This window comes from Dipodomys ordii, unplaced genomic scaffold (genome assembly GCF_000151885.1).
Source record: "Dipodomys ordii isolate 6190 unplaced genomic scaffold, Dord_2.0 Scaffold32, whole genome shotgun sequence".
Lineage (NCBI taxonomy): Eukaryota > Metazoa > Chordata > Mammalia > Rodentia > Heteromyidae > Dipodomys > Dipodomys ordii.
In genome coordinates this window covers 6,021,344-6,045,816 of record NW_012267248.1, presented here as the reverse complement: position 1 = coordinate 6,045,816, position 24,473 = coordinate 6,021,344, and the positions used below count along the sequence as shown (strand labels likewise).

The 24,473-nt window shown below is 40.2% G+C and overlaps 1 protein-coding gene across 1 annotated transcript in view; it reads left to right on the top strand.

The window, feature by feature from the left end:
• Positions 1-24,473, top strand: part of F13a1 (coagulation factor XIII, A1 polypeptide) — a 170,783-nt gene that overhangs the window by 109,873 nt on the left and 36,437 nt on the right. The window contains exons 9-11 of the mRNA XM_013016714.1: positions 11,095-11,198; positions 13,281-13,369; positions 22,945-23,098. Of these exons, the coding sequence (XP_012872168.1) occupies positions 11,095-11,198; positions 13,281-13,369; positions 22,945-23,098 (347 nt within the window). The remainder of the gene's footprint in view (positions 1-11,094; positions 11,199-13,280; positions 13,370-22,944; positions 23,099-24,473) is intronic.

Here is a 24,473-nt window from a genome sequence, read left to right as displayed (position 1 = left end):
CATTCTTTCTGATGGAGGCATAGAATTCCATTGTGTATATATACCACATTTTCTTGATCCATTCATCTACTGAGGGGCATCTGGGTTGATTCTACATCTTAGCTATGGTAAATAATACTGCAATGAACATAGTTGTGCTGGTAGCTTTAGTGCCATCTTGTTTGTGGTCTTTTGGGATTGCTGGGTCATGGGAGAGTTCTATGCTTAGTCTTTTGAGGAGTCTCCATACTGCTTTCCAGAGTGTTTGAACAAGTTTACATTCCTACCAACAATGTAGTAGCTTTCCCTTTTGCCACATCCTCACCAGATTCTGTTACTGTTAGTTTTCTTGATAATGCCCCTTCTAACTGGGGTGAGGTAGCATCTCAATGTTGTTTTGATTCTCATTTCTTTTGTGGCCAGTTTCTTCATGTGTGTATTGGCCATTCTTACTTCTTCAGAGAAGTCTCTTTTTAAGTCTTTAGCACATTTATTAATTGGGTAGTTGTTTATCTGAGAGTTTATTTTGAGGGGATTTAATTTTTTGAGATCTAAGTGTATTTTAGATATGAAAAGATTCACACTCTTCCTTCACTTTTTGGTCAGTGCTGGCATCCTACCACTTGAGCCACACTTCCACTTCTGGCTTTTTGCTGGTTATTTGGAAATTAGAGTCTCATGGATTTGTCTGCCCAGTCTGGCTTTGAACCTCAATCTTCAGATCTCTGCCTCCTGAGGAGTTAGGATTATAGGCCTAAACTATGGCAGCTGGCAAGCTTGCCGTTTTGCTGGTTATTTTGGAAATAGAGTCTTGTGGACATTTCTGCCAAGGCTGGCTTCAAATCATGATGCTCTGAAGCTCTGATCCTTGAATAGCGAAGATTACAGGTGTGAGCCACTGGCTTCTTGTTGATGTTGTTTCTGTTGTTGTTAGTGCTGCTGCTTATAGACTTAGTGTCTTTCCTAATTCTATACATTGTTTATGCCCACTGAGGTCCATGCTGAGTTCACTTAGTGATCATATAACAAATAAACAAGCATTTTCTTAAGTACTTTCAACCAACACATTCCCCAGCCTTAACCAAAGAGCTCCTATGTGTGTGGTGGAAAAGTAATGCTTCATCAGGAAATTTATATTTCTGCTATAGGCTTCACATCCAGCTGGAACTGAGCCTTAAGGTCAACTAAATGGAAGAGAATAGGACCTTCTTGAAGTTTATCTGTGCATATCTATAGCCCTGTAGATCTCAGGAATGTGCTAGAGATTTTAAGATCCCTCACGAATATATTACTTTCTAGTTTTTCTTTCCAAGTTGTTTGTGTTATCTGTTACTAGTCTCAAGTGGTATCTACTTCAGGCAGCTGTGATGTGAAGTAGTTCCTTCAAATTGAGTTTGGAAACCATCCTATAGATAGGGTTATTTGTACCAAGTAAGCACTGAATCAGATCAAAGAAAAATAAGCCCTGGGAATCGAGCTTTTCAGGGAGTTGCCAGAAAGGTACAACAGCAGGAAGTTAGGTAGGAGGAGCTTTCAGGGATTCCAATCCCTTTTTCTCCCATTCATTGGGTTTCTCAGCCATATATTTTTAGAATCAATGAGCCTGTTGGTTTTCAAGACTACCATGGGCGGTGTGGAAATGAAGTAAAGCTTCTCAAATCTGTCGTCTTACAGTCTTGCAATGTATCTGTTCTTGAACAAACACTACTCAATTTTTTTCAGTTTTGGTTCATTTTCAGAGTTTTGAGCACAGTCACTGCTGCATTGCCATTGTGGAAGCTGGTTGGGTCTGCCTAGACAGGCTTCCTTCCTTCCTTCCTTCCTTCCTTCCTTCCATCCTTCCTTCCTTCCTTCCTTCCGTTCATCCTTCCTTCCTTTCTCCCTCCCTCCCTCCCTCCCTGCCCCTCTGTATCTCTGTATCTCTTCCTCTTTCCTTCTTTCTTTCTTTCTTTCTTTCTTCAATACTGGGGTTTGAAGTCAGGGCCTCATACTTGTTCCACTTGCTTGCTCTACCTGTGCTCTACCACTTGAGCCACACCTCCTTTTGGCTTTTTGTTGGCTTTTTTGTTCTTAATTAAGAATGGAGTCTTGGACTTGTTTTCCTGGGCTGGCATCAAATCATGATCCTCTACTTCTCAGACTCCTTGGATTGTATACATGTCTTCAACAAAAGAAGCTCAGGGACAGTAGCACCCAGTTCAAACCCCAGGACTGGCAGAAAAAAGAAAATGCATTATTAAGGAATTTATTAGTGTTTGAATACCCTGCAATACACTTATATACACCTGGATTTTCTAAGTCAATCACTGGACATGGTCTCTGTCCAACCAAGAGATGTGGTTAAATGAGATGGTTGTGTCTGCTGTTGGTGTAGCACAATACATTGTTTTATAGTTAACTTTCCTAAACTATATAATATAGTAGACACATAAATCAACAATGTAGTAGTTTATTATCATTTCTAAGTAGTGTATATTATACATAATCATAGTGCTAGGCTTTTATAAGACTGGAAGCACTCCACTAGTCCTATTTATTCTATTATCACACAATCACATGAGAAGTGCAACACACTATGATGTTGAAACAGGAATCATGTCACCAACAACAGATCATTTTGAATTCCATTATAAGCTCATGTGATCACGATCCTACATGCAGCCCATCAGCAGCAGATATGGATTTTCATTTCTCTATTTGTCCTGCATAGTATAGGCATTGTACTGACATTTCAGATATCATGTTCATAGAAAGCTATCTATGGATTTAACTTTAACATAATAAAGGGTTATTCAAAACTTAGTTTAAACCTAGAAAGAAGCATTGGTCTTTGGAGATTAAAAATTAGTACTCTAGACTCTTTTGTTTCTATCATCACAGCTACCCTATTTCTACTGCTAGAATATCTCCAAGGAGTTCCTGGTGTCCATATTCTCTCAAATCTCACTTGGGAGTAGACAGAGAGCTTGATTGGTGCCAAGTCAGAGGGAAAATAGGTAAAGTAGGAATGAGCCATATAGAATACATTAAGGATCCAAGTGCTGGTGATTCGTACCTATAATCTCAGGAAGCTGAGATCTGAGGATCACAATTTGAGGACAACATGAGCAAGAAAGTCTGTGAGATTCTTATCTCCAATTAACCTCCCTTCCCCAACCTCCCCTTCCCCCCAAAAAAAACAGAAGTAGAGCCTCCAGTAGTAGAGAACTAGCCTTTAGCAAAAAAAGCTAAGGAACAGCACAGAGACCCTGAGTTAAAGCCACAGTACCAACAACACACACACACACACACACACACACATATATACACACATATATACATATACACACACATAAACATATATATTCACATAGCATAGAGGTTATACAGTTTTAGAAAGGCTCAATGGAGAGTATATATATATATATATATATATATATATACACACACACACACACACACATATATATATATTGCTTTTAATGTCTCATAAGTTTATGAGACATGTATATACATATATATGCATATGTATATATGAGACCTTAGGTATTTTTCATAAGAAAATGTCATATTTTCATTATTCATAAATTCTGCCTAAGATAGAGTCATCATATAGACTATTGCAAGGTTGCTATAAAGAATTAGAAACTAGTAAAATATGCACCACCAAGGTGAATTTCTTTTTGTGATTAATGAAAACTTTATAAAAACAAGAGCTATCAACTTTAGCATATTATATTCATAAACACCTTTATAATGTAAAACAGGACTTTGTTACCTGCTGAGCCTGTTGGATAGATTTCTTTTTTTCATTTTTCTCTAATAATTATAGATGAACTTGTTCAGAATTTATTATAAAGAGTCATTTATACATTTTAGTTATATAAACATACATCTTCAAAGTCCAAGCTTTACTTCGCTTTCAGTCAGGGTCTAAGTTCCTGGCTCACTATGTCATAAAGTGGCACAGTAAAAATGGGAGGGTGTCTTACTTTCAAAGTGCATCCAGCAGAGGGAAGCTGAGGGGCCTCTTCTCACTGACCACGGCAGCCATGGTTCAAGTGAACACGTGTTTTGAGCATTTTAGTTTGGGGATTGGGGGGAAGGGTGATTGTGGTTTTAGGTCTTGCTTTGATTTGTTTATGAGATTTTTGTTTGCATATTGTTTTTGCTAAATATAGTTCCATCCCCCATCTCTTCCATTTTCTGACACTACGTTTAAAATTTTTAAATAGAAAACAAAATTCAAAAGGAGAGGAGACAATGAAAGAAGAGAGAAAAATTAATCTGTGTATTTATCCCTTAATTTTCCAAGAATTGCTCTTATTAAAGGGTTTGGAACATATCTTAATATATATGCAAGTCACTTCTACCTGAAGATTGAAGATAGAACAGCTGTACTCTTAGGACTAAGGAAGGACAGACTCCCAGAAATTTTATGTATAGAAAGACCCAATAAATGGAAACATGGTAAGTACTAGTTGTCCCTAACGTGCTTTAATATATCTGGGTTGATCAGATGCCCCTCAGTGGATGAATGGATCAGGAAAATGTGGTATATATACACAACAGAATTTTATGCTTCTATTAGAAAGAATCATACAGCACCATTCATAAGGAAATGGAAATATTTTGAAAAATTATATTAAGCAAAGTAAGCCAGACCCAAAGAAACATAGGTTGCATAGTTTCTCTCATTTGTAGCAATTAGAATGTGCCTATAAATCTATGGTTTCCCCCCTTTGTAGTAACTAGAATGTGCCTATAAATCGTAAGTAAACATAATGGATGGTAAAAGACAAAAATTATACTTGGACATGATAAATTAAACAGGACTATGAACATTCACACAATGAGACCAAAGGAGGATATTCTTAGGAGAGGATCACAAGGGCTCAATAGCCATGTGCATTTGATCATATAAAATATTTATCGAAATGAACTCCAAGAAATGGAAACAATAGGTTTTTTGTTATTTTGCTTTATGTTTGTTTTTTTTCTTCTTTGTCACTGTTTTTGATTTCTATACCCTTTATCTTGTATGTAAGTTTATCTGTTGGGGAGGGTAAGGGGGAGCACAGAAATGGTGGGAGAAAGGGTGAACAAATGCAGCAGTGATACTCACTAGAGACTATGTTAAAAATGAACTTGTGTGGAAGGGAGCTCACGAAGGAAAAAGCTGGGAGAAAATGAGGGAAGAAGTGACACTGTTCAAAAAAAGTACTCATTACCAGATTTATGTAAGTGTAACCCCTCTGTACATCACATTCACAATAAAAATTTATACTATATAATATATATATACATATATATGGGTCAATTTTAGACAGTACATTCTGGTAGGACTGCACCAGCATCTTGAGCCAGTGCCCTTTCTAAGTGGTGGAATTGGTGGCTCTCAGCTGCGTCTGAGCAGTTATTAATGACTTTGTAGTGGTACACCCCCCAAGCCCACCTGTTAGTAATTTCTTCCACTTGTGTTGCCTGAGACATGAGAGAATGCCAAGCTTAGGCTTCTCAGTAGGAATCTCTTTTCATCCCAGGACAAGCTAGAATAAACAGTCATTTCTTTTTTCTTGGTGGGCAGTTGGTTTCTTCCACAGCACCCTCCATTGCACTGGGAGGCCCACAGCTCCTTCATTACCTCCCATAGCATCACCCCGCATACTATCAGGACTTGTTTACCTAGGGCTGCTTCAGGTGGCTCCCAAGAGAAGAGAACTGAAGCAGCTGAGCCTAGACAGGAAGGGCCACTGGGCTGGTTTTGAGTGTCTAAAACAAAACAAAACAAAAAAAAAACACAGCAGATGCTGGTGGCTCATGCCTGTAATTCTAGCTATTCAGGAGGCTGAGATCTGAGGATCATGGTTTAAAGCTAGTCCAGGCAGGAAAGTCCTTGAGACTCTTATCTCCAATTAACCACCAAGCACCAGAAATGGAGCTATGGTTCAAGTGGTAAAGCACTAGCTTTTAGCAAAAAAGCTTAGGGACAAAGGTCAGGCCCTGAATTCAAGACCCAGGACTGGCACAAACACAAACACAAAAAACAAAAGCAAGCCTAGTTTCAAATTATGATCCACATCTTCAGTGGCTAGTATTACAGGTGTATACTGCTATGTTTGGCTGAGAATCATCCCTTTGTTCAGCATTATATCCACACTGTGTATGCTACCTGCGCCAAAGTCACTCAGTAGCCTTATTGGTTAATGGAAGTCGTATTACAAGGCTTGAATCCAAGACAGTGGGACAAAAAGCAGAGACAAAGAGATACAGACAGAGACACAGAGAGAGAGAGATGATAGAGACAGAGAACAACAACATTCACAAAGATTGTATTACAGTATATTGCTGTAATTGTTCTATTTTGTGATTAACTATTGTTGATTCTTACTATGCATAATTGCAAATTGAGCTTTATCACAGGAAAACAATATATATGTATATATAGATAGGTACATATCTATATATACATATATATGAAGAGTTCCACACTGTCTGCTGTCTTAAGTACCCATGAGGATCTTTACAATGTACCCCCTGTGGCTAAGGAGGGAATTCTGTACTTAGGATCTCCTTCCCAATGCTGTGATATGGAAGGAACAGTTGGCAAAGGCATAAAAAATTGTAAGAGGGAAACAAACAGACTGTGGTGGTCTAGACGAAGAGGTTTTAAAATAAAAGGTAGCATTTAACAAACCAGAGTGTATTCCTATCGTGAAGATTTAGTCTATGAACTCAAGGAAGATTGCTATGGGAAGAATAAGCACTTTGGATCTACTGCAGAACATGTGACTATAAGTAATAACATATCCTATATTTTGAAATTACTGTCAATGTTCTCACTACAAAAATAAATCGTTGAGGTGATATATATATTACCATTTGATGTAATCCTTTCTTCCACAATGGAGGCATAGATCAAAATATGGCACTGTACCCTGTGTATATGTGCTTCTTAAATGTTTTATTGCTATTTTCCAGGGAAAATTTTAGAGAAAGAGATGTGAAAGCGAAGTTATTAAGGCCAAAGGGAAATGACACAATCAGGAAGCTTAGCTGTTCAGAAATATGTGTGGATTCTATGAATTGCATCAAACATGCCAAATCCCTGATAACAGCCTGTGAGAATTTTTCCCTTCCCAACGGAATGTCTTTATAAGCTATGTCAATGTTAGAAAAATCACAAAGGGCTGAAGGTAGAGCTTAAGTGGTAGAGCACCAACAGAACAAGCAGAGTGAGTATGAGGCACTGGGTTCCAACCCTGGTACTGGCAAAAATAAATAAATAAAATGAACACACACACATAAATTTAAATGTCTGAAAAGAATAGTCCCTCCCATAGAGGGACTTGGGATATAGCCGAGCAGCATGTTCGAATCTTCCCAGCTCCCATCCCTGAGCAGAAAACCACAAAGTGAGAAATGTCCCCAGAGCTGTGCAGTTGGCTGGACTGTGTGTCTGCACATTGGCTTGCACCCTCTGCTGAGCCCAGACTCACCAGGCTGCCTGCTACATGCTCTCCACCTCCCCCACTGCCTGCAAGCTTCAGATCCTGTTGCCAAATTCAGGCCTTCCATGAGTGACACTAGATAGAGATCTCCTGTCACTAATTAGGTATCCTAGTGAGAGAAAAGAAACTTTCCCCCATGCCCAGTCATTGGAAAAGAAATATTATCTTCAAAGAAAAGTCTTTACCTAAGATCTGAAGTGCAAGCATATTTGTCTTTTCTAGACTAACCTTGCCAGGAGATTTGAATTTAAATAAGGATTCTCTACAGTCTATTAATCTAGGATGGTGTGGTAGCAGAGAAAGCCAGGGTAACTGAAGACCAAGGGCTGAGGAACAGCATGATGGAGTCCATCCAGGACTGCAGATGCTTTCTTTGTTTCCCCTCAGCCCCTCCTCTGCTGGACTACTTCTGCTGTCCTGGAAGGAGGCTGGCCAGGGTCTGGTTTCACACACAGTGTGTCTCTTCTGCCTCAGAGCAGAGACAGAAGGTGGGCCTCAGGTAGAAACTGGCCTCCTGCTACTGCCCAGAGATCACATCTTGATCCATCTTTTAGCTTGTAGTTATTTTCCAGATAGTGTCTCTCACTTTTGCCTGGTGCTAGCCTTAGACTATGATCCTCCTTCCTCCACCTTCTCCTGGGATCATTCCACTTGCTAACTGTACCAACTTCCTACCCTACAGATTATACTTGTTTCCACAGGAGGGGAGAAAGGGGGAAGAGGTTGCTCTGGTCGCACTCTCTTGGCCCTTAGTATTTGAGCCCCTTTTATTGTTGTTTTTCTCTGCTGCTTCTTTTCCCATGAACATGTCTTGGTCTCTAGTAGCTACAAATAATGAATATAGTTGTCCTTCCATTTACTGAGTGCTAGGCCCCTCCTTATCTTTTCTTCTTGCCTTCACAACCTAGATCACTCATGGAAGAGTCTGTACTGCCCCTCTCTCCATTCCTCTCCAGGCAGCTTTTACTCTTCCTTCTCCGCCACCCATTAAGACTCTAAGGACCTCTTCCTTGTCAAGTCCAGTGTCACGGTTATATACCAAAAGGCCTCTTGGAAGCCAGGCATGGTGGCATATACATGACTTGTCAGCTACACAGAAGGCAAAGATGGAAGGACCATGGTTTGAGGCCAGACTTGGGAGAAAGTTGACAAACCAGGAGTAATAGTATATACCTAATCCTAGCTTAGGCGGAGGTGGAGGTGTGAGGACAAAAGTGAGAGACACTATCTGAAAAGCAAGTACAAAGCTAAAACCATTTGGGGATATGGCTCAGGTGGTAGAACACTTGCCTATCAAGGTCAAGGCCCTGGGTTCAAATTGTACTACTGCAAAAAAATAAACTTCCCCTAAGCAAGCAAACTCCTGAGCTGGCCTTCCATCCATTCCTGCCACCCTCATTGAAGACCTTCTCATCCTTCTTCATTCCAAGTCTTAGTAACAAAACCATCACTTCTCTGTCTTTTCCATGGTGACTGCCACACTCTAGGGACTGCTTTTTTGATCCATTATAGACTACTTCAGTATTTCAGGCTGAAGGGAATGGAGGGAAAAAAACTCAGCGCAAGCTCCACCCTGGCCTCTCTACACATCTTCCACAAATACAGACTTGCAAACAGCTCTCCTTATTCTCTAAGAAAGATAAAGCACAAATGTTAATTTGTCATAACAGTGTATCATTGTCTTATCTTCATCTGTGTGAAAAGCTCAGTTTTAAAGAGCATCAACCCCAGAGCTCTAGCATAAAGTGCTACCTAAAACCATGTTCTTCATATCCGGGGTTTTACTTGCCCAGACCCAGGTAATTTAGGGGTAATTATAACAGAATTCACAGGGTATCAGAAACAACAGATGTGTTGAGGTATGTGAAAGTTTTAGAACATCACCTGACACAAAGGAATGTTGTGTATAGTTGTTGAAGTGGGGATGGCCTGCCTACTGTCTCCTGTGATCTCTCTTCTTCATGCACTCGTATCAGTATTCCCTTCAGCTGTAATCAACAGCAGACAGATCCTTGCCCACCACAGTGGCTTACCTACCCCCATGTCTTTACTTGAGATCCATTTATTTATTTATCTATTTTACTTTTTATTTTTTGTCAGTCATGGGGCTTGAACTCTGGGCCTGGGTGCTGTCCCTCAGCTCTTCAGCTCAAGGTGCTTTAGCCCTTGAGCCACAGTGCCACTTCCGGTTTTCTGGTAGTTTATTAGAGATAAGAGTCTCATGGACTTTCCTGTCCAGGCTGACTTTGAACCATAATCCTCAGATCTCAGCCTCCTCAGTAGCTAGGATTACAGGTGTGAGCCATTGACACCCACTTGAGCATCCTTTATTAACCAAATAAACTCCTCTTTACTACCCAGGACTTGATGCAACCATTGATGCTTCTGGGAAGCCTTCCCCCTAAACCAGCCCTCTTCAATTCCTGAGGCACCCCAAATGAATTTCTCTTTTAGCTTGCTTCATTTCAATTAATTGTTTTTTTAAAGCCCCAGAGTTGTTCTTTTGGAGTGCTCATCACGCCAATCCCCATGGTACTTACACATATTCTCTAATTTAAACAGCAGACCTACCATACATTTGCCATTCTTCCCACTTCAGGAGGCTCTTTATGGCCAGGAATCCTGTCCTGATCATCTTTGAATCTCCTGCATCCTTAAGATGCCTGGTACATTGTGGGAACATGATTAAATTAGCATGTCTTAATAAAACCAATCAGAACTGGGCTGTACTCAGAGAGAAGGAAAACATACAAACTACTGACATTGAGAGGTATTTAGGGAAAGGATGGATAAGTTCTTGGATCTGAAAGTCATCAGTGCTATCAGCAAAGACTATGTAACTGCCCCACCCCATCATCAAATATTATTACTATGTGAACATTTTCTATAGTGCTCAGAGGTTAATGTGCTCTCATCTGATTCTGTATTGTCATATAATCTCAGGTCTTTACAAGGACATACTAATACAATTCACAATGACATTTTATTCTGTGCTCTCACTTCCAGGGTCAAATGCAAAGTTCTGAGAAGTTTTGCAAGGTCCTCACATCATGAGCTGCCATCTTTGGTGAAGGGCAAAGAGCTCTGATGACCTATTCTCTTTGTAACACCAGATGCAAATGCCACAAATTATAGAAGTTTATAATCAGCAATAAATGTTATAGTTTCTGTGGCAATGGTCTCAGAGCATAAAAACAAATAAGTATTGTTTCATCGTTGCAACAGAATTTGATTTTATAAATCAGATCTAGGTAAAAGGGGTTCTGAGTTAAATAGCCCAATTTCAGTTCACTTTTCTCCCACACTTCGAGAACATAGAAAACTGTGTACAATTCAGCTATAAAGAATGGTTAAGATCAAAACTGTTCAACACATTAAGGAAAACCAGCCTGGGTGACCTTGAAGCTGACCTTGACAGATGGTCAGCAACAACCAGACATGCTAGTGTCCTTAACAGGTGTCAGTGGGAATAGATCAGTTCATCAAACTTATCTGGAGTTCCAGGCTAACTCTGACAGCTTCCAGCCCAGCTTAGTGCATCCCAGAAATCTAAAACTTAGCATCTGATTCTTTGGAGGACTGTATATGGTGGGAAGAGTAACCTCCTGTGGTTGTGTTTTCTCAGGAACTACCACTGCTGGAATGAAGCTTGGATGACAAGGCCTGACCTTCCTGTTGGATTTGGGGGCTGGCAAGCCGTGGACAGCACTCCCCAGGAAAACAGTGATGGTAAAACGACCTCTTCCTTCCCTCAGGGAAGTTGTTTCTCTGCTGACCTTATTTCAATTATGTGTCTTCACTTGGTTGCATGGGCAGCATGCTTATTCGGAACCAACAGCAGTAATATGTTTTCTGGATAATATTAACTGCCTGTCAATCAGGTTTCCATTCATTTCAATAGTCAGCTTTACCCTGATTGTTTTACAACTTTTGGGAAAGGAATATAAAACTTAACCCATATAATTCATCTGCTCTTGCTTTGATAAGCAGTTCTGAAAAGAACAGAAAAATATATCTGTGTAAGCATTTTTTTACTTGGCTATAAAATATACTTTAGCCCTCTGTAGTTTAAAGTGATAAGATATAAGGCTGTAGAAGAAAATAAAGAACTTGATAAATAATTATAAATCATCCTCCAAATTGTTGATCTCCCAGAGTCAGGTTTCTTTTATGTTATACAATTCCTTTCAAAACTTCCAGTGTTTATCTTCTAACTTGCCAACTCTACTAAACAGTAAGAGCTATGGTCTACCCCAGAATTTCAAAAAATCATACCCCAATTCTCCAACTCTATTTAATATGATGTTAAAATTACTGCACTGGGAAAATTGTATTTACCTGTGTCTATGTCCTCTGGTGTTAATCTAAGACAGTAGTGTTGATACATAGCCTGTGTGAACAGACATTCTGCACATGTCTACAATGGAACAATATTGAAATACTGAATTCTAGGGAAGGAAGGTTAACACTTTCTGATGTGCTAGATTGTTTATCATGAGGAGACCTCAGAGGAGAGAGACTAATGGCAGGTAATCTCACTAACTATGGATAGATGGTTGAAATATAAAAAATTTGTAAAAGTAGACATGAGCTTGCTAATTTCCTGGATGAACATTGGGCTTTGTCCAATCTATGTGATTAGTGTCCAGATTCTCCATCTAAACCTGACCTATGTCCATAATGTCCAACAAAACAAAAATTAGAACAAATGGATACAACACAACCACCTGACAATATGTCAACATTTCCAACATATCAGATCTCAGTTGAAAAAGGGACAAACACTGCAGAAGCCCACAGAGTGGCACAAACACTCAAGTATATGTCTATAGGTAGCAGAATAGATAAAGGAATAGTGTTGCCCCACAATCTTTGTTCTTTTCCTAGCTTTAATTTTTGGCTTGACTAGGCATTTTATACATTGATCATGTGCCCTCTCTAGGCATAGAAAGCATTTGGGCAATATCAATAATGAAGCTGGGCACAGCTGGCTCAAGCTTATCATCCTAGCTTTTGAGAGGTTGAGGGTAGGAAGATTATGGTTCTAGAACAATCCAGGCCAAGAAGCTGGTGAGAAACATTCCCAACCCATAAGATGCAGTAATATGCACTCATCATTTCATGGGAGGCTGAGAATAAAAGGATTATAGTTCCCAACCAGCCCAGGAAGAGAACTCAACACTATTTCAGCAGAGAGAAGTCAGGCACGATAGTTTATGCCTGTTATACCAACTCTGCCATCTTCAACCAGAATCCTTAAATAAGCAGGTCTAGACTGAGATCCAAGTGTGTACCTGAGCAGGAAGCCAGATCCTAACCTAAAAATAACCACTACATTGTCAGGTACCAGTGGCTTATGTCTGAAATTCTAGCTAATCAGGAGGCTGAGACCTAAGGCTCAAGGTTCAAGGCCAGCCCAGACAGAAAAGTCCATGATACTCTTATCTCTAATAAACTACCAAAAAGCCAGAAGTAGAGCTGCGGTTCAAGTAGTATAGAGCTAGCCTTAAGGGGAAACAAAGCTCAGGGACAGTGCTAAGGCTTTGAATTCAAGCCTCAGGATGAGCACAAAAATAAATAGTTAAATAAATAGTACAAAAAAGGCTTCAGAGGTGGCTCAGAGCTAAAATATCTGCTTAGCAAACTCAAGGTACTGAATCCAAACTTCAACACCACTAAAAAACATCCATCTGTGGTAAAGCTGAGGAACACTGGTGTCTGTAGACCCACTTTGCTGTTATGTATAGCTGCCCAGAACATAGGCAGAATTAGAAATGACACACTCACACCTTCCTCCTCTGTGTGATCCAGGTATGTACCGCTGTGGCCCAGCCTCGGTTCAAGCTGTTAAGCATGGCCATGTCTGCTTCCAGTTTGATGCTCCTTTTGTTTTTGCTGAGGTAAGTCAAATGCTTCTGGAAGGAGTGTTTTCCTCTGGACCTCTTAGCCCATGAAGCAATTCAACAGTTACCCATGTACACAGCATATGAGTCATGTTCATAAAATCAGCTAGACATCATTCCTAGACATCAGATTCTTCATATTAAATACATTTCTTAATATTTTTCCCTTGATGGTTTAAGGTGGTTTTTGTTATTCTACCTGATAAGCAATTGATTTACAACCTTAGTTTAATTCTCTGCACCTGGGAACTAACTGCCAGCAACAGCTTCAGAGAAATTGACTAACTGGATCATTCAACCAAAATTCGGTAGAAATGTCCACGGATGTAAATTTCAGAGTAGCTGACTTTGCTCTAAGACCAGCTCCCAATCTACACAAAATAAAAGACACACACAACCCAAACCCAGGTCTTTGGACACTGCCATTCTCTCACCAGGAGGAGGGAGGGGCTCCAAAGGGCTGCTCCAAAAGAGGAATGTAGCTCACTGAATGGGTCCATATGGACACTTGGATGAGAGATCTGAAATTCCACAATTGTTCAGGGGCTAGAAGCAGAAGAAGCAATTAGAGGCTGCTCCAAAGAGAATGCTGAATATCAAATTAAATGTGAGAGATGTCAGGTAATGGAGAATGGGAGACTGCTGGCAGAGAGATTGGCATTTGAAAGGCTAAAGGCATAACTCCACCCAGGGGTATTTGCATCAAGAAACATGTGTAGTTGAGTTCTTGCTATGTAATCATTTTTCCTATATTTTGATGCTCTTACTGCCCCTTTAAGGCGAGTATATAATTGTCCCCATTCAACAGAAAGGAAAACCAAGGCAAAGAATGATTAAATAAGTTTTATAATCAACTAGCTAGTAAATAGTAGTGCTAACTTCAGGAGCCAGCTAGATGCCTGAGTTCAGGCAGGTAACCATTCTATGCACCCATGCTCAGGAGTGAGTGTTTACTATGAGTTTGCCTCAGGCCCTGTGCTGTGGGGATCTTACAGACCCTCAGGAAGCATAACTCTTGGTTGAGGTTACAAGTAAGTACATCGACCAACCAAGAGTAAAATGATCACATGGCAAAATAATTCCATGGATCTAATTGTCAGTTAAGCGGCACCGCCAACATACAGTCTGCATTTACTCAGGAAGTTGCTTTAACAGAGAAGTGGGAGCTGAAGTGGGACCGCAGAGACCACAGGATGCTGTCTTAGCAAGGAGGCTCACCTGGGAACAATGATATATACAGATCTAAGAAGCACAGACACTGTCAGAACAGAGGGTCCCTCACCTACAGTAGTTCCGCTTAAAAATTTTCTGACTTCATAATGGTGCAGAAGGGATCAAACTTGGGTGAAAACTGCTCTTCAAATTTCAATCTCAGATTATTTCCTAGACTACCTATAGGGTAGTACCCATCTGGTGGACAGCTGTCAGCCTGATGCACATGAGGGAACATACTGTTCATGGCCAACACTGTAGTAGGCTTATCATGAAATAATCCTGTGTGGACATAGTGCTCTGAGCAGAACACTGTGGGGGGTAGAGGAAGAAGAGATGGTCATTCAAGCAAAGGAGGTTAGATGGAAATCTGAGGAAGGAATGCTAAACAGAGAGGATGGCTTGTGTGGACATTTGAATGCTTTGCAGCAGCTAGAACACCAGTGATGCATCAGGTGTCTAAGATAAAAAGCTGAAGGACATTTACATAGAGAAATTGGTTCTGAAATTGTCTCTTCATCTTGTAAGCCAGGGACTGCCATCACTAAGGCGGGCATAAACTAGGATGCTAGCCATCAGAGATGGGAGACCAAGCAGAGGACTGGATCCTCCAGGGCAGATAAGAAGGGTATGAACCAGAACAATGACAGGAAAGGCGGAGGTGGGATGGAATTGAGAAGTTTGTGGGAAGTGAAGTACACATCTGTATTTAGACATCAGAACAGGGAGTTTGAAATACACAAAAGGAACCATCTTTCACTGAACCTGCCATTAGAGTTTCTAGAATCCTTAGGGAGATCAGGCTTACTGTATTTGTCGTCTTAGCTATTTGATTTCACTTTGAGATTTGAAGGTTTGTTGAAACCTTCCCAGTTGTCATCTGACAGTTTATAATGCTCTGAGAACCTCTTAATGGGAAAGCACTCTAAACCCCATAGTGATTTCTTCTAATATTTTTAGTATGTCTTATTGCTGTGGAGTAGTGAGGAAGGCCCTTCTTGGCAAGCAAATGGTTTAGTAGCCATTAGTGCAAGCGATTTTTGCTATTATTAAATATAGACGGGGTGTTAGAAATGTCATCAGAATTTGCAGATTATAATTACTCCTCTCTTGTGTGCTGCTGAAGCTTGTCTGACAGAAGGTGCAGTTCATTGTTTTGGCCTGAGCTGAGCTCCAGAGCCAAGCCATTTGTAAGAGATGTATACACTGTTGGAAATGTTTGGGCATCTTTTGTCAAGGGTGTCCTTGGGGGATATAGTAAGTGACTTCAGTAAGAATCTTTATGACTGATTAGGCTGAGAGGCTCCTTCCTCTCCTGCTTCTTATGCATCATCATCATCAAGCCTCTTCCCACTCCACCTACATCAGCAAGAGTTTGTCCATTCTTGCCTCTGAGTATGCTGACTTCCAGGCCATTCTTCACCCATTTCCAGTAGATCAGCATCCTGTTCATTGACTCTTTTTTGTTTGCTTTGTTTGTTTTATTTGTTTTGTTTTTCTAGGGCCTTGGTCTCTTTGGAAGATAAAACCTGAAAGAAAGAGTATGCATGCAAAGTGTTCTCCCTTCTGGTTCTTTTTCTCAGTGGGCAGAAAGGGATGGGAAGGGGGGGGATACTTTCTGAGTATGCTCTGTTCTCTGACTCCACCCTCCTTAGCCCCGCTGTACTATAGTGAGTTCTTCTAGTTCCAAAAGGCCATTTGACGTTTCTCTTCCCAACTCAGGATAGCTCAAGGTCTTTAGGGAATCAGATGGAGTTGGAAATAGTGATGCACATCTGGGAGGTGGAGAAAGGAGGATACCAGTTTGAGGCCAGCTCAGACAAAAGTTATCAAGACCATATCCTAAAAAGCAGGGGCCAGGCACTGGTGTCTCACACCTGTACTGTAATCTAGCTACTCAGGAGGCTGAGATTTAAGGATCATAATTTGAAGCCAGACCAGGCAGGAAAGTCTGTGAGACTCTTATCTCCAGTTAACCACCAGGGAAACAAAGCTGGAAATAGATCTGTGGCTCAAGTGGTAGAGCACTAGCCTTGGACAGAAAAGGCTAAAGGCCAGTGCCCACAAACTAAAAGTGAAAGCAGCAGCAAGGTTCCAGGGGTAGAGCGTTTATCCAGCTAGTTCAAAATCCTCAGTTCAATTCTCAGTATGAGAATGTGTGTGTGTGTGTGTGTGTGTGTGTGTGTGTGTGTGTGTGTGTGTGTGTGTGTGTGTGCTCTCAGAGTCTGGAGTCTCTAAGTCCCCATGTTCACCAAGCAGCCAGAGGCTCTCACTGAAGAATATACTGCTTCTGAAAAAAGGCAGTTCTCTTCTTCCTTAACTTCTAATTGGCTCTTGGAACCCTTTTCCCTAATTCCCCCCAAACTAGACCACAAGTCCATATACCATGCACCTATGGATGGTGCACCCACACCCCAGGCTAGGGTGACTCACAGCAATACTGTCTGGCTCCTCAAGGTCTCATTGCCCCTCTCTCCACATCCATGGCTCCAGGAGCTCTACCTCCCCTGGCTCTGGGATGTCAAGTCTCTGTATACAACCTGTGCAAGTCCTCCTCTGGAGATTTTTGCCTCTCAATTTAAACCTTTTTGTCTTGCGACCAGACATAGATCATTTTTTTAAGCATCTCTCATACAGATAAAAAACAATGTGTCTGTGTGTTCAAACAATGCATAAAATTCTCTCTTAACCTTCTTCATGCGTCTTTCCAGAAATACCTTCAAAAAGATCACTTATCCAGCTCCTTTTGCAATCCTCATCATTACCCTCTGAGCTCTGCACAGGACTGAGCTCTGTGAAGTCACCTCCTGCCTTATCTCACTGTTCTTTCTCCTACCCTTCTGTCTACTCTCCACTTATCAGCCAGAATCATCCTTGAAACTGTAAATCAAATATGTCACAAGTCTGCCTTGAAAGTTCCAGTGGGTTCCTGTTATCCTTACAATAAAATTGAACAGAACCTGGGCCCAAGATTGGATCCCATCCTTTTCCTCCTTTCCTCTATCCCTACACACCTTTTTGCTCTTCTAGAAACATCCAAACATGTTCTTATATAGAGCGAATCCTTTCTCTAGGAAAGCCAACCCTTTCCCCATCACATTATCATCTTGTGTTGGAAGAAAAACCTATTCTGCCCCCTCACTACATCCAGCATCACTTCAAAGAGGCTTCCATTGGCTCCACTCCAACAGAAAGGATCTTTATATACCTTGTTTTTATCTCCTCCCCAGCCTTGGTGCTGGTTTTTACCCTTCTAGAATAGAAACTCCTTGAAAGTAGAGTATGTTGTATCCTCATTGCTGAGATCAGAGTCTGGTACATAATAGGCATCAATAAATATTTGTTCAATGGATGAGTCAGGTAAACAAGCTGGTATTGGGTGCACTTTGTCTCAAAGATGGAGCCTTAGTCAAAGTGGAAGAGGAGGTGGTTGTGTGAAGTAGCAGAGGCAACCCTGACACCCACAGGCTGAAGAAAGGACAAGTGTAGAGCTGGGCATTTTACAATTGTACCCAGCAGGCCCTCCAGTGCCTACGGGCATCCAACTCCAATATGACCCAGAGAGGTAGTGCTTTCTCTGCAGGGCCTGCAGCCAAGTTCTCCCCTCCTGGGAACAAATGGACAAACCAAATCAAGCCCTGGCTTTTGTCATGAAAATGAAGAGACTTCTTCATCCCTGCCAGAGAACTCAACATCGGCACACAATGGTTACCTTCATGTCTGTGGGAATGAGGTGAAGTTTGAAGAGGCCCTCCAACTCCTGAGGACACAAACCACTCTCACTGAATCCCCAGATCCCCAAGCAATGGCTCAGGCTGCATAGGAAGTACTAGTGTCTGCAGAAAAGGGCACGAAGTGACCTTGTGAATAGTGCACCCTATGCATTGGATTTTACATCAGGAGGCCCAAGTTCAGAGCAGCCATAGCCCTATCAAGTACAGATGGTTGTGGAGGCTCCTTTCCATTCAAAAGAAGGAAAAGAAATTAGCCCGAAGCATAGAACTGTCATGTGTGATACTGATCTGCCAACCAGTTTCAATAATTCCCCTAAAGTTGCACAGTAATAGCCAGTTCCTGCACTTAACTACTGATCTCCTATGATCAGTTAACTTAAGGCTGATCATGGGTACTTTTGCAAGCCCCTAAATGCTCACCCTTAATCTAGGATAGAGAATCACTCTACTAGCAACTGAAACACAAAAGAAAGCTTCTTGATGTTCATTGGGGAATAGTGTCCCTCCACCTCCTCCCCACAACATAAAAATACAAAGACTCAGCAGTTTCTTCCCATCTCTTACCTCAAAACACAGAGTTCTAGGGCTGGCTTGAGATTTTTAGATTCAACCAATTTCTTGAGCCAAGGGGGATGCAAGAATTTAGCCACTTACCTGTTTCACCTTGTCTCCCTACAAAAACACTAGCTATGTAAGGGCTGTTATTAAGGATATGAGCACTATTGATATAATTGGCAAGTGGAAGAGCTAGCTGTTTATGCTTGCATGGTCTCTCCTGAGGCAGTGCCCAAGTCAGGCAGTTCATTGAATGTTTCCTTAACAGTTTTTCCCCTAATAGATACATATTCCTTAAGAAACTGCTCTGCATTCTCCTGTCCTGGTTCCTGAGTTCATATTTTAGCCTTTCAGAGAAGCCTTGGCTTCTCTGCCAAGGGGTAGGACCCCCATTTATATCCTCAGACATCTGGGGCTCAAACCAAAGCTTAAATAAGATAAAGCTCTTCATTCTTCAAGATCATCTGGAAGAGAAAATATGCTATGAAGGTCAAGAGAATGGGCCATAGGCCAGTCCAAGATGAAGGCCAAGGAAATGGGGCCCAGCCCAGAGCAAAGAAAAAACTATATGTATATGTATATGTATATGTATATGTATATATATATATATATATATATATATATTGATAGAGCGGGAGGAAGAGAGAGAGGAAGAGAGATAATATGTACATTATATATCATAGAGTAAAGGTCATATGTATGTATATAATATAGATAATGGCCTCGGGTGATGGTCAAGTAGGGGCTAGCTAGGGTGGAGATGGAGAGACATAGCTATGAGCTAGCTCAAGGCTTCAAGGTTCATCCCTCTCCCCTAGCACCAGGCCACATGATGACAACACTTTATTTGATTCTTGTGTGTCTTGATGCTACCATTTTAAAATATGGATAATAATGTAGTCCTCACAACATTGTTGCTTGAAGTTTGTACTAAACTATTTACATGATGTCCTTGAAACACTATGGCCACCAAGTAATTGTCAGTTATCACCTTTATAGTAAGGATCGGACTTTTCGTCAATTCAGAACATTTCGTGAGAAAGTGGAGGGAAGTTGTTCTTTTTAACCTTCAAAAAACTAGGACTATCCCATCATAATAGCCATGCCAAGTTTTAGTTCATTATGAAATGTTCACATCTTGGATCTTAGCTCATTGTGGCCTAAAAAGTTCCTATGAAATCTAAAGTCTGAGTAATTTTCATGTTCAAGAAAGTTCAGAGAGATTAACATGCCTTTCTACAAAAGCACACCCAAGATCACAGCACAGGTTTCTTGCAACTACGCTTAATGTTTCTCCCAGGACCTTCTTGGAAATCTTGGTACCTGCCTATTCCTCTGGTTTTCACTGCCTTCCTTCCATCCATTTGATAGCTCACAAACTCCTATGCATCTTACATGTTCTAACTCAACTGTTATTTTCTGTCCAACCCCACTCCATACCTCTTAGAGTTTTTCGGGGTTATTGTCTCAAGATACTTATAATCCTGTATGACAGGGCTTCTCAGAACTAACTGTTCCTTAGAATCATATAAGACTTCTTTTAAAATATTATAAAAAAGAAAAAAATATTATAAATTTAGAGCCCCCTCTAAGACATCTTTAATTAAGTATGCCCTTTGTTTTTGTTTGTTTCTCTTTTTTTGGAAGTGTTCTGGTGATCTAATGTACCAGTATCAAACTTATTATGTAAATCTTATCAAAAAGGGACCAGAAATATTTGTTGATTGCTAGACCTCCAGCACTTTGAATGCTGGTAATGCCACTAAATAATACATAGTTGTCAATAACTTACTGGGTGTTAGTTCTATGAAGGCACACTCATAAGTAGCTTTTTGCATTTATTTCACTTATTTCTGCCAGTCACCCTATGGGGAAGGAGCTGTTATTACCCTACTTAAAAAGAAGAAAGCTGAAACTGGGAGGTAGACAAAGCATGTGGTATCCACATCCATGACCGTTATCCCTGCTGGTCATGTATCCTACCTGCTCCCATGCTGAGAGAAGGGAAACCTTCAAGAAATTTATTATGAAAACATAATCAGTGAATCTGGGGAAATCAAGATGCAGACATGGGTCTGGGCATTGTCTCTAGAAAGTAGAATGGGAAAGAAGAGTACTGGCAAAACTTGCAGCTCAGCCAGCATGGTCCCAAGATGCTATTTCAAAGTCCCACAGATAGCATATTTTAATTTCTGAAGCACAGAAAATTGCCTGAAATGCTTCTTTTTCTTAATTAAGATACTTTTGGCTGCAAGTAACACAATTAATATGACTGAAAAGTTGGGGTTTCCTTTTCTGTAAGAAGTCCAAAATTAGGCCATGCCAAGTTTGGCTGAGCCATGGAACCCCATTACCAGCCCTGCAAGTTCCTCCCTTCTTTCTTCTCTGCCAGCTTCTCTTTGTTGACAGCAATTCTCATTACTATCCTCCTGTGGTTACTGTGGGAAAAGAAGAGAAACTCTCACCTTTAAAAAAAAGTTATTGTTATTTTAAAGGTGATATATAGAGGGGTTACAGTTACCTAAGTCAGGTAAAGAAGAGTACATTTCTTCTTGGACAGTGGCACCCCTTCCCTTTCTCTCTACCAGTTTTTCCCTCCCATTGTATGGTTCATTGTACTATTGTTGCATTTGTTTATCCTTTATCTCTCCATTTCTTCACTTTCCCTTACACTTCAGAGACATGTAAATGAACAAACAGAAAAAGGAAAGAAAACAAAAACAGCACGAAAGAAAAACAACTCTTGTTTTCAATTCCTGAAGTTCATTTCAATAAATAATATTTTGTATGATCAGACACGCATAGGCATTGTGCCTTTCTGTTCCTCTCCTGTGTGTGAACGTCTACAGAGCGCTCTCTCCTTTTGTAAAAAATTCTCTTCAGCAGACCACATGGAAGACTTCTTTTCCTTCCTAGAAATCGGTCACACAGCCTCTGGCGGCTGGAAGGACCTCTGGGAAGGAAAGGAATGTCCATGGTGCTTCTTCTCTCCTGAAGGAGTAGAAATTACTGAGAAGAAGGAAAGAAATGGTTGTTTTCAGGTACAACTGATGTTTCTAACCCAGCCATTCTTCACTTAATCTAGTCACAATGGTTCTAAAGTAGATTTCACCTTCAGAAAAACTTTTTAAATGAGCTTGGCCCTGTGAACCCAGTGCTGTTAGAGGAGAATCTCGGTTCTATGAATCATTTGTTTGTGAGTGTATCAGTACTGGGACTTGAACTCAGGGCCTGGGAACTGTCCGTTAGCTTTTTGCTCAAGGCTGATTCCCTACCACTTGTGCCACAGCTCCAATTACAGCTTTTTGGTGGTTGATTAGAGATAAGTCTCGCAGACTTTCTGTGAGACCATCATTCTCAGATCTCAGCCTCTTGAGTAGCTAGAATTACAGGCCATAAACCACCAAAGCCCAACAACACTGAGTCTTTCAATTTCTACATTCTAGAAAGTTAGACTTTGGAGACAAGGAATTCTTTTGGCTTCTGTTAATGAGACATAATGTTTATACATCTTTATGGGGTAAATTATGATAATTTAATATGTGTATGCAATGTGTAATAACCAAATGAGGGTAATAGCATTTCCATCTCTTCAAACATTAATTATTATGTGTTGGGAATGTCATACTCCTGTAGTCATTTTGAAATATATTAAAGATTTTTAAACTGTTACCTTATAGTACTAAAGAAGAACCAGAAGTAACTCCCTCATTCAATCATATTTTTAATGTCCCTTATTGTATTTCTTTCTGTCTTCTCTCTACACTCCCTTTCCAGTTTATAGTGAACCACTATTCCATTTCTCTATAAAAATCAACTTTTTAGTTTCTACAAGTGAGTGACATAATATTTGTTTTTCTGTGTCTAGCTTACAATGAATGGCCTCCTGTTCCATCCATGCTGCTGCAAATTATGCTGTATCATCAACAGCTGGATTTATATATGTCTTTTGTATCTGTATCTTACCTGCTGTTGGGCATTTGGGTTGAGTCTGTATTTTAGCTGTTATGATTGGTGCTGTACCTAGCTATGAGGACATTTTGGAATGACTAACACTTTCTTCTGTTTCAGGTCAACAGTGATGTCATTTACATCAGGGCTAAGAAAGATGGCACTCATGTGGTAGAGTCCGTGGATACCACACACATTGGGAAATTAATAGTGACCAAGAAAGTTGGAGAAGATGAAATAGAAGATATTACTGATACTTACAAATTCCAAGAAGGTAATTTGCTACAGCCATTTTGCTACAACTATTTTTTCCAACTTCATATAGCGTTTACTCTCTGTGAACCGGAATGTGTTCATGAGAATGCATAGGCATTTGCAGTGTTTGGTGGGAAGAGTAGGAATGTAAACTCTCATGAGCAATGACACCCACATTGATGCTACCTTTTGTAGTTACGTTTGCTTGCTTTGAGCAGAATCCTTTTTCACACGGCAAGTGCAATGAGTTGGCTTAAAGTTGTACCTATTTTAACAGAATACAGAATATGTCCTTCTTCATAAGAACCTTAATGTCTAATCATTTTGTCAGGAGAAAACCATATGGTAAATAATCATATTAGAAAATACTACATAACTTGTAGAAGATTAGTTCAATAATAGAAATTTAAATAACTATCTCATATTTATTGAGCACTTTGCAAATTATTTTTAATATATTATTTCACTGAATTTCTGTGGAAGCCAGATGATATAGATAATATAATATTAATAGTATAGTACAATCTCACTAACTCAGGCCAACTAGATCAAAAAACAGTTTCAACCATAAAATAATGTTTTGGTGCATTTTTGTTCATTTTTGTTGTATAGAATATTTTAAATGGTGTTATTGAGTTCCTGCCCTCTCATTTAATACTAAGCCTCTCCACAATTGTTTTGGCACAAGGGATCCTGGCAGTGAGCACAACTCTTGTCCCTAGCGAAGGGCTAGGAGCATTATCTGGGGAAGGCTATAGGAACAAACAGGGTCACTATGAACTACTAGGAGACTCAGGAAAAGTAAAACTTGGCTAAAGCAAGCACAGAAAGTTGGATGGGGTTCTAAGCAATGGGGACACAGCCAAAGGTCATTGGCATGAAGCAGCCCAGATGTCTAAGCTTGAGGAGTCAAGCTCAGAATGCCTGGTGGCTAGAGACAGAGCCGCTCAAGGTCAGTGCCATCAGGATGTGAGGGTGTGGAGGGTCCTGATGGGAATCTATTTTGCAAAGTATCATTTCCCAAGGTTTTTAAGTGCAGAATTTATTTTAGTGAATGGATAAAAAGGACAAGTAATTAGCATAGGCCTAAATATTCATCAGTATTCCTGATGTGCTAAGGAATACAGGATTTGTTTTAAATATTTTAGATGGTCTCCTTGCTCATATTTACAAAAGCAATTTGCACTATAAAGAAAAAGTTGACTGAACTGAGAACATGTGGGCATGGTGTTAGAAATTCAGACTTTTTATCATAATGTGAACTAGTGAAATTTTACGGTATTTGGGAAAAGGTTCATTCTTTTCTTTATTTGGCTATCACATAGATACAGAAAGTGTTTGATTGTATTTTGCTTTTTTTCCCTTTTTGACTTTTTCCTAAAAGAGAAATTAAA